General features: G+C 42.5%; 3 protein-coding genes across 7 annotated transcripts in view; 1 reads left to right on the top strand and 2 right to left on the bottom strand.

Annotated features, from left to right (window-relative positions):
* Nucleotides 1–1,688, bottom strand: part of ABHD12 (abhydrolase domain containing 12, lysophospholipase) — a 30,631-nt gene extending 28,943 nt beyond the window's left edge. Inside the window, exon 1 of one of the 2 annotated variants that reach the window (XM_083733654.1) lies at nt 1,112–1,688. In XM_083733654.1, coding sequence (XP_083589780.1) covers nt 1,112–1,305 — 194 coding nt within the window. In that variant the 5' untranslated portion in view covers nt 1,306–1,688. Of the gene's footprint in view, nt 1–600; nt 1,069–1,111 lie in introns of those variants that run through there. The other variant, XM_083733655.1, reaches the window with a different exon arrangement.
* Nucleotides 1,143–11,266, top strand: GINS1 (GINS complex subunit 1). 3 transcript variants are annotated; one of them, XM_083733862.1, is made up of 8 exons: nt 1,143–1,279; nt 2,678–3,028; nt 4,922–4,986; nt 6,684–6,779; nt 7,210–7,300; nt 8,025–8,141; nt 9,118–9,192; nt 10,001–11,266. In XM_083733862.1, the coding sequence occupies exons 2-8, from the start codon at nt 2,966–2,968 to the stop codon at nt 10,067–10,069; spliced, it is 576 nt and encodes a 191-aa protein (XP_083589988.1). In that variant the 5' UTR covers nt 1,143–1,279; nt 2,678–2,965; the 3' UTR covers nt 10,070–11,266. The 3 variants fall into 3 exon arrangements, with proteins under 3 accessions (XP_083589988.1, XP_083589989.1, XP_083589987.1); XM_083733863.1 differs by lacking the exon at nt 1,143–1,279 and adding an exon at nt 2,495–2,509; XM_083733861.1 differs by lacking the exons at nt 1,143–1,279; nt 2,678–3,028 and adding an exon at nt 3,068–3,606.
* Nucleotides 11,267–12,036: 770 nt separating this feature from the next.
* Nucleotides 12,037–14,351, bottom strand: part of NINL (ninein like) — a 49,162-nt gene continuing 46,847 nt past the window's right edge. For both annotated transcript variants that reach the window (XM_083733099.1, XM_083733100.1), the window contains exon 24: nt 12,037–12,824. In XM_083733099.1, coding sequence (XP_083589225.1) covers nt 12,639–12,824 — 186 coding nt within the window. In that variant the 3' untranslated portion in view covers nt 12,037–12,638. The remainder of the gene's footprint in view (nt 12,825–14,351) is intronic.

Raw genomic sequence — 14,351 nt, 5'->3', positions numbered from 1 at the left:
TGGGTCAGTGGAGTCTGTAACCTGAAGTGCCTGTAACCTGAAGCGTATGTAACCCGAGGTACCACTGTATTGTCTTTTAAACTGTTAATGTGTACAAAGGCAAAGTCCCTTTCCAGCAGTATAACAGGCAAGCATTTTCTCATTTAATCTCTTCCTCTGCTGCTAGCTGACTGGTACTCCACTCATTCATCAGTCTCTGACCACCCTCACCCCCATCATTTACTATTCTCTAACACTTTGCAATTTAAAATATGGAACGGGAAAAGAAAAATGATTGTGTGCGTTTTAAAATATGTGTTGTTGACAAGCTGAGTCAGGATGCAAGGAGGAGGGGGAGGGAGAAAGGAAAACCTCCCTCTATCCTACCACTGGGTCAAGGGCACATAGTTTTCAATATTTTTCGGGGGGGGGGGTTTGAAGATACAGTAGTTCGTTCATAAAAGGTTTGTAACCGATAACCCATTTTGCAGCAAAGCAAAATGCTTATAGCTAAAGACAAACACCATTCGAGGTCGACTCAAACATCTCCAAGCTGTGTTTTTCAAAGCCATATCGAAACCCACCACCCCCACCCCACGAAAACATCCATCCTCCGCAAACCTGAATCGCCGTCCGGCTCTAACACACCCTCCTCTTCTTGGCCTGCAGCCGCACTCGGTGAACCCATTGCAGCAATAGGGGAGGGAACACCCAGCAGCGAAGGCCTCCGACCTTTTCACTAGCAAACCAGACAGCCCCTTCAGACAGGGGCTCATTCCGTCGCAAGGGCCGCCTTCGCCACCTCCCCCCCCCCACTCCCGTAACCTAGAACAAAAAGGCGGACGGAGAAGAAAACAGCCAAGGGCATTCCAGTATGAATCGCTCGGGGCTATGGCGGCTGGCGGCGGGGCTCAGGAGGGTTGCCATAGTAATGCCAGGCCCCCGTGTGAGGGTTTTTCTTGGGGGGGGGGGGAGAAGAGGCGGCGGTTGAAAGGGTCAGAAGGCTCGGCGACGTCGAGCGGGCCGCCCGTTGCCATGGAAACGGGGAAGGCCGAGGCCGGTCTGGCGGTTGAAGAGAAGATGGAGGGGTTGCCATAGCGACGGGGGCCGGCGGGGGGGGGGGTCGCCTCACCTGCCGAGCGTTCGCTTCATGCCAGAGTCGGCGGCGGGCCGGGAGCTACCAGGCAGGCGCAGGCTCGGTCTCAAGCTGAAGCCCTTATCCGGCTGCTGGGAGGAGCAGGAGAAGGAAGACGCGGCAGCCGCTGCCGGAGCGGAGGAAGCGAAGCGCTCATGCTCCAAGGTGACGGACTCGTTCCGCTTTCTCATGCCGGCGGTGCGAAACGCGCGGGCGGTGCCAGCTCAAGCCGCTCGAGGGAAGACGCCTCCGTCCCGAAACCGACGCTGGCTTCCCCTACATTATGCCAACCACAGCCCAGCAACCGAAAGACTAGCGGCGCCGCTCCGGCGCCACCAATCAGAGGCGGCCTCGGCCCACCTGACCTCCCTACGCGGTTACGTCACAGGGAAGGGCAAACGTGACTGCCTCCTGCCCTCGCTTTTATTTAAAAACATGGTATTGTTTTGCTCACAAAAAATATGGCTCCCGCGTCGTCGGTTGCCCTCATATCTGAGTACAGTACAGTGTTTGCAAACGCCTTTTCCTCTTCCCCGCCCCACTCTGCCCCGGCCATTTTGAATGAGGGCAACCGCGAAGTCACAAGCTGGCAGGCTGAACTCTAGGCTTTCCATCCGACATTGCGGCATTTATATCATATCATATCATATCATATCATATCATATCATATCATATCATATCATATTTGTTGTTGTTTAGTCGTGTCCGACTCTTCGTGACCTGGAGGAGGAACCGGCAAGCCACTCCAGTACCCCTGCCAAGAAAGCTCCATGGACAAAGACAACAGGCATATATTATATTACGTTTTTTGGACCTGTAGTCAGTCATCTACATGTTAGAGGCTACACTCTGAAAACATGCTGCGGACAGATGCTCTTTATAAAACCTTGAATGCAAGGTCATATTTTCCAAATCTCTTGGAAAGTGTGCATGCACACGAAAGCTCATACCAAGAACTGACTTAGTTGGTCTTTAAGGTGCTACTGGAAGGAAAAAATTTTTTGTTTTGACTATGGCAGACCAACACGGCTACCTATCTGTAACTGTTTCCAAATCTCTAGTAATAGCTAAGTTGCCTCCAAAATTCCAGCAGCATGATTCCTATGTTCCTGTTATTAAATGCTCTTTAACCTGCATTCAAGGGCTTTTGCTTTTTGCACAGCGCTCAGCAGGACTGACTCACCTATGACAAGGTGAAGTGACCGCCACAGGCAGCAGGATCCACAGCAGCAGCAGATCTAGCCTCTAAGGGATACATTAAGGTTCTGCAGCAGCAGTGGCTGTGGGTAACCTTTAGATTAAGAGTCTCATGTCCTGCTGACTGAGCTATCCCAGTGTGTTTGGCTGCATCTTTATCTGTATCTGGCTGTCTCCTTGTTGTCCTTCTGTTGGCAGGTGAATACTTTCTTGTCCCAACAGGCTTTTGGGAACTGACTAGGTTGGTTGGTGTTTTGTTTTGTTTTTTTGTAATTATTTGTATGCTTTTTCTAGCTTTTATATATGTATATGGTTTTATTTCTATCAGTGTTTGTTTTTTTCATTTTTTCCCTATGTTTTTAGCAGTTTTCATTTTTATCTGTAAGTCTCCTGCCTTCATCTCCACCATGGGCACAAGCCATGTGCAACCCATCAAGCTGGCCTGAGTCACCTAAGTGCTGGGCCACACTGGTTCTCAGAGACATTGCACTAGATCCGTGTGGAATCCATGGATGACACCAGACATCTACAACATGAAAAGCTCAGTCTGGGAAGGAGAAGATGTGCTGGAGGCTGAAAGTGAGGCCCCCTGGTTGTGCTGAGGAGCCCTGCTTTTGGCCATAACCCAGTGGGGTCAAAACTCTCTAAAGTGACATGTTCATAAACTGGTCAAAGCTGACCTGTTCCCACCTCCCGACTTTTAAAAAGAAGGAAAAGGTGGGTTAAATCATCATCATCATCATCTCACAGAAGACTTACAATGTGAGATTTTTTACAAAACGAAACAAAACCAGCTGAATCATGAAATGAATGTCACTGCAAAGCTGGCTCAGGAAGAAAGTGGAAAACGATATTTAAGTTTCACACATTCGGTTGCCTGAATCAGATCCCCAACGATCTCTCTTCCCGCCAGCTGAATCCCTAACGGTGTAAACGTATGCACAACTCCAGAGGTTTCAAACACTGGCTGGTTGTGATACGAAACTCCGTGTACTGTTATTGCAATTCCAAACCACCGCCGGCCGTAAGCTATAGGAAACAGCTGCGAGGGAGAGCTAAGTTTGTCCCTTCCCTTTTCCCGTACCGTAAGAAGCAGTGCTTCTCTCCCTCGCCTCGCCTTTCTATTGGCCGAGGAGTTCAGTGGCGCGGGTTTTGCTGCCGCGCGCGCCGAGCGAAGGCCGTTGCGCGTCTGAGGGGAATCGAGCAGTCCGACCGCGGCCATGTTCTGCGAGAAAGCGACCGAGCTCGTCCGGGAGCTCCACCGCGCCAGCGACGGGCAGCTTCCTTCCTTCAATGTGAGCCTTTGGCGGCGCGGCCTCCCTTCCCTTCCCCCTCCTCCGAAGGGCCGCCCTGAGGGTACTTTTGTGAGAGAAGCGGACGGGGGTCCTTCGGAACTCCCTGCCTCTTGATACCAAGCCTTCCCTGAATTCCTACTTAATAATAATAATATTAATTTTACCCCGCCCATCTGACTGGTTTTGCCTGATACTCAGGATTGGCTCTGTGGCTTTTACCCTGCTTTAGCATTCTAACTTCTTGTATGTTTTAATGTATTTGCCCCCGATTTTATTTTATTTTATTTTTACTACCAAGCGGTGTGTAAATTTTATGAAACAAACAAACAAATGATTGGATGGCTGGGATTGCTCCACAAGGCTATTCCTTCATGAGGTTGCTGTTAAAAGCAAAGAGGATGGCGAACTGGATTGGCGTTAATGCCATAAAGCCCCCCTTGATAGAGGGTTTGATGGTGAGTGGGAAGAGGTAGCAGACTAAACTCTTGGTAGCCATTTCCCTCATGATTTGAGTGAGTGGATCTGGGAGTACCTGACTGCCTAATAAAATAACGTTCTAGAATATAAAAGGCTTCCCATTAATTATCTGGTTGGCTAGTCAGCCTGAGACTGAAATCCTATGCATGTTCACTTGGGAATAAGCTTGCTGGGATTTACTTAGTGAGCATTTCCCCACAAACTTTACAAATATATGGAGAGGAAAGTTGGACTGAAAATCTAAATGACTACTGCGCCTGAAAATCAGCACTGAGGTACATTGCAGTTGGCTTGGATGAGCATCTGACCAATAAATGTTTCACTGATGCACCTGGAGAAAGAGTGGTCTAAGCTATGTTGATTGTACGCATCTTTTTCTTCTTTAGCTTCTGTAGAAATTGCCCAGCAACCTACACATGACCATAACAGCTGAGTATTTTCTATGAGGCTTGTAATCATGCTGAACCACTCACATGTCATTGTCTTATCTAGCAGCTCAAAAGGAAAAGAAACAAAGGGAAAACTTCAGAATATTGATAGAAATAGAACTAGGATAGAAATATGTATGCATATTTGAGTGTAGAGTTGGCACATGTTTTCTATTTTACAATGTTTTAAATAAATATTACAACTGGTGATATGCTGGCTAAAGCTAGCATATGTGTTCATTTCTCCTGTCGGTTGAGTTGCATATAAATATTTCTGTGGTGGTGGTTGATTGCTACTTCAATTTTCATAAGAAAAAAGGCGTGCATTTTTATTTATTGCATTTTTTGTTTGAATTAGGCAGAGTAATAATTTCAAATTATTGATGAAATTGATACTTTCCATGTTGCAGGAGGATGGACTCAGACAAGTACTTGAGGAGATGAAAGCATTATATGAACATAACCAAACTGATGTGTAAGTAAGGTTCGTTCAGGAAAAACAGACCAAAAAAAAATCTCTGCTAAAAGAATTAAAAAATAAGTTGTAGAAGTGAGAAATAAAAGACTTTTTAATATTATGGAAACAACTTTATAACTACCATGAGTTTTCCACGTAACTTTGTGGCTGTCAACAGACTTGGACTTGGTTTAGTAGGCAGCCTTGTGTGACTGTTCTCTACTCCCACATCTTCTGGTGCATGCAGAAAATGCTGTGGAAGAGTGGAAGGAATTGGTCTCTCACTTTGGTAGCAGCATAATCTAGTGTATAGTGTGATGGACTATGGCAAAGATGACTGTGAAGATCAGACACCAAGATGATTAAAAAAATTAGACAAGAGTGGGGGAAAATTATAGAGCATCTTAAAGACCACGGTAGATATCTAAAAACACTATCAGGATTGTCATAACACTTATAATGTAATATCACTTATGTTAAAAAAGGGGATACAAAATGAATTTGAAAAATGTAATTAGATGCAGTAGAATGAACAGAAAAAAACTGGAAGCCAGGGGGGGGGAAGTCTGGGGATTTAAGTAATCTCAGATGTGAAAAACTGAAAATGATTTAAATGTACTGTATAAGAATATTGTTAAACGAAAATAAAATATTTTATATAAAAAAGATGATACCTACAGCCTGCTGTACCATTAACTGAGATCCATCTTCCTCACTTTGTAATGGGCTTTAGAGAGAGGCAGGAATTGTAACATCACATTTTGGCTGCTTCTGCCTTCCCTAAGCCACAAGTTGAGGTGAGATAACACTCCTTCAAATCCTTTCTTTGCCAGCCATTGGAGGAAGCAACATGGCTTCTTGAAAGCCTGCTGTGAAGTAATAAAAATGCCCCATTCCCCAAGACCATTGTGTGTGCCCAAGGACTTGGGTTGAGTCTTGTTTAACTTTATACTGGAGCTTAGAGCTAGACCAACCCTGTCATTCCCTGCACCACAAAGTTCTCTCTTTCCAAATACAGTACTTTGCAGATCACAGAGAAACTGAAAGGGAAGGGATTTCTGTGCAGAATAAAGATTGTTTATTTACTTACTTTCTTTCTTTATTAAATTTGTATACCATCCATCCAAAGATCACAGAGCAGTTCACAACATAAAAACACAAAATGAGAACATAAAATACACGATAAAACATAAACAAACCAATAAGCCCCTTCACAGAAACACATTTAAAAAGCCATAGAATGTTAATCAGTCAAAGGCCTGGTTATAGAGAAATGTTTTCGCCTGGCAGCTAGATATATGTAATGAAAGTGCCAGATGAGCCTCCCTGAGCAGAGCATTCCACAAACAAGGAGACACTGCAGAAAAGGTCCATTATCGTGTTGTCACACTCTGGAGGAGGCACATAAAGAACAGGCTCAGATGGTGATTACAGGGTGCTGGTTGGTTCATATGGGGAGAGGCAGTCCTTGAAGTACTTTTACATTGCGTTTACTTATTGACATTCTCATTCATAATTATTATTTGTGTGTTTTAATTATTGATGTTTATTTGATTTGTTGTGAGCTGCTTTTTGGAGAAATAACTAATAATGCAGTAATTGCATGAAGGGCTAGGTATACACACTAATTAAAGTGGTCCGCCTAACCACAATGTGTACTTTTATGTTTCTTGCTTTCAAAGTGTATGTAATATAGCTTGTCCTTCTATTATCAGAAATGAAGCTAAATCAGGACACAGTGAGCTGATTCCAACAATCAAGTTTCGCCACTGCTCTCTGCTGAGAAATCGCCGGTGTATTGTTGCATACCTGTAAGTTTATTGCAGTCATCTGTGAGTAGGGAAATGAGATAAAAAGCATTTCAGAAATTGTTTCCAATTCCAAGATTTTATTCCTTCACTTCTGGAACTGGTAGATTTCAGAGGGATTTCCCAAGGTCACTGGATTTGCATGTTTGGGCTTATCCATATAACCTCACAAATCATTCCCTGTGGTTGATACTCCTGTGATTTGTAGGAGCAGTTTGAATAGCCTCAGGCCAGGAGCTGGTAAACATGGCACTATAATCCCAAATCAGGGACTGTTGCGATTCTCCATATGTTGAGCTGAGCTGTGTAACATCAGAGCAAAAATCTTCATTTTTTCATAGTTAGTTAAGGAGTTAGTTATCATTAAGGGATTAAATGATGTCTATTTCTGATTATGAATACTTTTGTTATGCTACCATGTTTGTTTTCTCAGGTATGACCGCTTACTTCGCATCCGGGCGCTTAGGTGGGAATATGGTAGCGTGCTGCCAAACGCTGTCCGATTTCACATGTCGACTGATGAAGTAAGCCAGTTTGTTATATGTACAGGTTGAAAGAACAATAATTGTACTTGAAATAAAGGAAAGTATACAGAGTATATTATTCATAAACGTTGAGTAACTAAGCCATGTAGGCACACTTAAATAGACACTTGTTGCGATTTAATGTAAGCTGTAGCACAGTGGCAGAACACATGCTTTGCATGTAGAAAGTGTCAGGTTCAGCCCCCAACTTTGCCAAATAAACTAATCTGATAGCAGGGCTGGGAAAGATCTGCCTGAGAGCCTGGAGAGCCCACTCCCAGTCAGATATTAACTGTGGACTGCTTACTTGCTAATTCATAACTCTTCTGTTGCACATTGACAAAAAAGGAGTACAGTCATACCTTGGTTTTTGAACAGCTTAGTTCTCAAATGTTTTGGCTCCCAAACACTGCAAACTCAGAAATGAGTGTTCCGGTTTGCAAACTATTTTTGGAAGCCAAACATCTGACAGGGCTTCCACAGCTTCCAGTTGGCTGCAGCCAATCAGAAGCCGCACTTTGGTTTCCGAATGTTTTGGAAGTTGAACGGATTCAAACTATACGCCCTATAGAGGAGGCTAGATTGAAGTAAGCAGTTCCAGAACTCACACATTACTCCTCATATATCCCCATGTCTTTTGTTTTAAATCTTTAGGTAATTTCTTGCTTGACAGTTTGAAAATAGTATTTCAGGATTAATTAAGCCAACTTTTTTATAATTCCAGGTTGTGTGGTTCAACCAGTATAAAAAGTCTTTGGCTACCTATATGAGATCTTTAGGAGGAGGAGACGGGCTGGACCTCACACAGGACATTCAGCCCCCCAAAAGTTTGTACATTGAAGTAAGTGAAATTTAGAACTATGGAAGGCTTATTGTATTTGGATGTCATTGGCAGTGTAGTCATATGTAGGTACTAAGAAGTCAGTTCCTTGTTTCAAACTGGAAGCAGTTCGTTGCAGGCAGAGGAATCAGAATTGTAGAGTTGGAAGGGACCCTGAGAATCATCTAGTCCAACCCTCTGCAATGCAGAAATATGCAGCAGTCCCATATAGTGTTTGAACCTGCAACCTTGGTGTTATCAGACCTTTTCACAGAATTGTTGCAGTTTATTATCACAGATAATAACTATTGTTTAACAGGGTAATAAAAAGCTAAATGAAACTTACTGATGTGTTCATATATTGGAAGTATGACTCCTTTTGTCTACATATAGCTTTGTTGTTTAGTCATTTAGTTGTGTCTGACTCTTCGTGACCCCATGGACCAGAGCATGCCAGGCACTCCTGTCTTCCATTGCCTCCCACAGCTTGATCAAACTCATGTTCCTAGCTTCGAGAACACTGTCCAACCATTTCGTCCTCTGTCATCCCCTTTTCCTTGTGCGCTCAATCTTTCCCAGCATCAGGGTCCTTTCTAGGGAGTCTTCTCTTCTCATGAGGTGGCCAAAGTATTGGAGCCTCAGCTTCACGATCTGTCCTTCCAGTGAGCACTCAGGGCTGATTTCCTTAAGAATGAATAGGTTTGATCTTGTTGCAGTCAGTGGGACTCTCGGGAGTCTCCTCCAGCACCATAATTCAAAAGCATCAATTCTTCGGCGATCAGCTTTTTTTATGGTCCAGCTCTCACTTCCATACATCACTGCTGGGAAAACCATAGCTTTAACTATACGGACCTTTGTCTGCAAGGTGATGTCTCTGCTTTTTAAGATGCTGTCTAGATATTGCTAGATATAGATATTGCTACATATAGATAGTTTTTCTTAACACAGACTTCTTGACAGTACTTTAAATTTGATGGTTATTTGTTTCTTTTTACAGGTTCGGTGTTTGAAAGATTATGGAGAATTTGAGATTGATGATGGCACAACAATTCTGTTGAAGAAGAACAGCCAGGTATTTATGATGAGATGGCAAACAGCGCAAGAACTCAATTTGGGTTCCCTGTTGTTTAAGGAGCTAGATGGAAGTGGTTCTCCTCTGCTTCTGGCACAGTTTAGGATACAGGAAGTTGCCCTATCCTGGATCAGGTACAGTTAGCCTAGTATTTTAACTGGAGATCCCAGAGATTGAACCAGAGCCAACTCCAGGTTTACATGGGCCCTTGAGATTCTTTCATTGTCCTGCCCCTCTGTCCTATAAAAGTCCACTGGCTGAAAACCTCACACACAGCAAGAAAATTGGGAGGAGGATGCAGCAGTGCTGATGAAGAAACCAGTGGCATGGCGAGGAAGGAAGGAGCAAGGAGATGGTGCAGCTGTCTGTTTGTGACCTTCTGTATGCAAAGTGTGTGCTATGGTTCCTCCACACTCTCATTATGCTTACCATTGTCAGCTTTCATGTCATTCTACTCATTTTCATGAAGGAAAACGCTGGAGCCATTTTAGTACTTTCTATCTGGAAAGATTCAAAAGCATTTCATTATGTTGGTTTATTTAAGACATTTATCTACTGCTTAATCATTCATATTTCTAAACAGTGTTAATAACAGCAATGCACAGAACATGGGATTTACAGTAGCTATGGCTAAAATAGCAGGGGTTATTCTATTATTGGACCTCATTTGAAAACAAACAGTACAGGTAGAGTCAGGAGTTACTACCTTAAGTACACCATAAATAAGACTAGCTTTAGCTTTATAAAGGGGACGATGAGAGATTGCAAATGTTTGCCTCAGCTTTGAAAATTGTTTGCTTCCCCACAGCATTTTTTACCACGCTGGAAATGCGAGCAGTTAATCAGGCAAGGAATTTTGGAACACGTCCTTTCTTAACTTGCTGTTCGCAAGACTGATTTAAGTACCTATAAACATTTTAGCAGATTTTAAATGGGGTAAGTATAGAAACATGCCACAGTGTCTTGTGTTTTTGAAAAAAAAATAATGCAGCGACTTAGTTACTGTTGTGGGAACTGCATGAATACTTAGTGAAGAGGACAAAGAAGAAGATGATACGATCAACAATTTTAAAATATCTCTATCCCAAAACAAGTGGAATTTCTTTTAAGCTCATAGCTTGCCTTCACCTCTGGACACATTTTGAAGTATCATGTTTTTATTCGCTGGCCTTTTTTATATGAACCAGACATCGTCTTACTGTAAATGTCATGCTTAGAAGAAAGCAACATTTGTACTATTAAGTGTGTGCATTGTTAAAAGACCTCTGAAACAATGTAACGATAAAGTTACTCAAGGAGCGATACAGGTTAAGTTGCAGGTTAATTGCTGATAACACTTGTGTTTTCTGTCTAAGCTTTTATGCTATAGTTCTCATTGAGCAGGGCCTTGAAATAAATGAACTACAAGGCGCCTTCCAACTCACAGAACAGAGGTGGGCTAAGTTTTATTTGGCCTGAGGCCTTGACCAGCATTCAAGTGGCTGCAGGCCAGCAGTGGGCGTGACCATTCCACATGCAAACAGATGCCCACTTTCTACAACTGATTTGTGCAAATTGTGCAAATCACCCCCTCTCCACTCACCAAAACATCTATCTGGTGACTAGGAAGGAGGTGATTTGCACCCCGCTCTAGCTACCGCCCACCTCAATTCTGTGTCCATTATAAATAAATGGCTCCATTGTCAATCTGTTTCTTGTAAGATGTTCAATAAATTTTTTTGCTGCTTGCACCTTTAGCCTGTTAGCTCTAGTCCTGTCCACTGGAGCAGCAGAGATCATATCTTCTGTGTGTCAGCCTTCATCCTTTCTCTCCTCTAGTTAAACATACCCAATTCCTTCAGTCTTTCCTCATTGAACTTGCTTTCCATACTACTGGCAATCTGTACTGCCTTATCCACTGTACCCTTCCAGTTTGTGCAGTGTCCAGAACTGTACAAAGGGATTCCAGATGAGGTCTGCATAGTGCTGAATAAATTGCAGTACAAGAGTTGAATTGTTAGATGTAAAATTATATCATTTTGCCTTAATTACCAGATTGTACCTTATTAAATATTTCCTGATATTTGATCAAGAATTTTATCTCCAATTTCATATGCCACAAAACTTCCAGAAGTTATGACATTTCACCTGCATTGAGGTTGTGTGTAATGAGTCACTCTCGTTTCTATCAAACCCAAGAGTAAGCCGTTCTTGAGCTTGTGCATAACATATTTGGTCACAGGACCACTGGTTGGGGGAGACTACAGGGAGCGACAGACTTTGGCTGTCCTCCTGGGCAGAAGATACAGAAGCATGATTAGTCGCACCAGCAGGGTAAAGAACAGCTTCTATCCGTGGGCTGTTAGGCTGCTGAAAGAAAAGATAGCAACAGGGCAACTGACTTGCGGGTTTGATGGGTGTGTGTCAGTAAACAAGGGGAATTAAGACTAAAAGAGCTGAGTGCAGGGTGCTTGTGTAATCTCACTGTATACAAGTTGTACAAGTGACAAAAGTATTTCAAAAGATTTCTGCATTGCAGGGGATTGAACTAGATGATCCCAGTGGTTCCTTCCAACTCTGGAAATCTGATACATGGTGTCTCTGTCCATAAGCAAACAAAAAAACAAACATAAAAACTCCACCAAAACAATTGCTCTTACTTCAAACTAAATGAGATTTAATCCGCCAAATAGGAAGGTACTTTAAAAAGTAGTCTATTTTCTGCATTTGCCTTAGTTATTTTAGGATAGGCTCTTAGCCATGCCGTTCCTCTCATTTAGTTAGGTTCCAGCTTTACCTATGTTTGCTGCGCTCTCCTGACATATCTACCCCAGCCATTTGCACACACACAGAAAATCCATTGACTTCACAAGCAGTATAAATATCATTTAATTAAAAAAGTCTTGTCAAATTTTACCAAAAAGGAACATACAGTAGTTTTTTTCCTGTTTACATCTGATATACACTGATTTAAAGGAGTACATATTATACTTGTAGAAAACTGTACATATATATACACAATACAAGCCAGTGTACAGACCAGAGTGGGGGTGAGGCACGGGGAGGTAAGAATATTGCAATCACAATAAATATTCAGTCCTGAGACAGAATGAGAGCCAAAGAGACTTCCGTGAAAATGATCAGAAGGCACTAAAAGCTTTAGCTTCCCCATTGCAAAAAAAATGAGATGGAGTAGTTTATTGCTACTGACTAGTGGAGCTGCATCTCCCTCTTCAAACTTATCCCTGAGAGTATGCTTCTTATGCTGCTTTCTGTGATGGTTTCCCCACATGAAAGAGATGAGGGATCCTTTGAATATCATGTCCTTTTTGAGTCTCATGAGAAGTAAATAATGCTCATTTGGCCAAGATCAGAAATGTATACAGTGAAGTGGACCGCTGCATGGAGTATTGCTTCTACCACAGATTGTCATTTTTGCTTTAATGCCAACAACTGAAAAGCAGATTTCATTGAGATGCCAGAGTTATTTCTCTAACTAATTTGTTCAAGGATGAGATTTTTTCTTCCAGTATTAAATTTCTGTTGTCTGTGTTCTTCTGCCTCTGTTCTGTAACCTGCAGAGTTTTCATCAGCTGTGCATTTTCCACATACAGGTCTTTCAGTAATAGATTCGACTTGGCATTTTTTTCAAACTGGAAAATAAAAGGAATAGCGCCCCATTAGTCAGTGTTTGGTGATGATACAGAACTCAAAAACATGCTGCTTACTGTTTTGCTAGAAAAGCAGTCATTTCACTCATGAATATTAACTAGGAAATAAGCAAGTGATATAGTTCACTGGTTTTAAGTTTTAACAACAGGTTTAAAGCAGGCTAACCTATGATGCTCTATGATATTTGACTACAACTGCCATCAGTCCCAGCCAGCGTGGCCATGGATTATGGGAGTTGTAGTGGAAAAGCATGGAGAGGAGGGTCACAGGTTAGCTGCCCCTGCTTTGAACAATTGTTTTTATATCAAGACTTTAGGAGGTAACCACCATTCTTCCTCGTTCCCAGAATGTAGCCCATCTTAAACAGAAAATATGAACCAGTGCAAACATAGGGATAATCATGTCTTTAATTAAAATGATGGTTCTTAGAAAGTTGTGGTAATTTTAATGTTTTAGTGTTTTAACTTTTGTACACTTAGGTATAGTGGTTTTTTCTTGACTTTTCTGTAAACCACTTGGAAGTAGCAATATGACTAGTTTAGAGTAATCCCTTTTCATCCATCTTCCCTCTGTTAAAAACATAACAATTTATGTCAGCACATTTCCCATTCCTTTCGTGTTTAGACCGTGGAATAATTAGTCAATGTACAAACTGTCCAGAATAACAGCTTTGCTATAAATCCAAACTGGAAAAAGTTTAGAACAACCACAGATCCAGTGCTAGCTTGAAGATGTGCTCTAAGAATGGCTATAGATAGCCTGTTCTAGTATTGTGTCCTACCAAACCAGCTCGGGAAAGGGGGTAGCTGTTCTTTTGTCTTTCCATATATTGTAGCCAGAAGTGCACTGACTGATGGGGCTGCAGCTTATACCAAGAGTGGAGAATCCTGGATTTTGCCACATGGGGCTTTTACATGTTGCCTGCAAGCCAAGCTTCTTGCAGTTCACACAGTGTGCAGGACACTTACAAATGACTGGAGAGGACCAGAAGCAGTAGCAACCATGAAACAGGGTCACTCAAATACAATGTACCGTATTTTTTGCTCTATAAGACTCACTTTTTCCCTCCTAAAAAGTAAGGGGAAATGTGTGTATGTCTTATGGAGCAAATGCAGGCTGGGCAGCTATCCCAGAAGCCAGAACAGCAGGAGGGATTGCTGCTTTCACTGCGCAGCGATCCCTCTTGCTTTTCTGGCTTCTGAGATTCAGAATTTTTTTCTTCTTGTTTTCCTCCTCCAAAAACTAGGTGCGTCTTGTGGTCTGGTACGTCTTATAGAGCGAAAAATACGGTATATGAAAATCATTCAGTGCCAAATACGTTGACATAATTTGGGACACATCTTGGTGGTGCCCTGGCTATTTTTGACCAGCTTATGCCCTTTTCCAGACAAATTATATATTTTTACATTTAATAAAAGAATTAATGCTGTAAACAGATCATGGGCCCATAGACCACCTACAGTGGTGCCCCGCAAGACGAATGCCTCGCTAAACGAAAAACCCGCAAG

This window comes from Podarcis gaigeae (assembly GCF_964106915.1).
Source record: "Podarcis gaigeae genome assembly, chromosome: 3".
Classification (NCBI taxonomy): domain Eukaryota; kingdom Metazoa; phylum Chordata; class Lepidosauria; order Squamata; family Lacertidae; genus Podarcis; species Podarcis gaigeae.
Note: the sequence above shows the minus strand (reverse complement) of the source record. Positions and strands in the feature narration are given on the sequence as shown.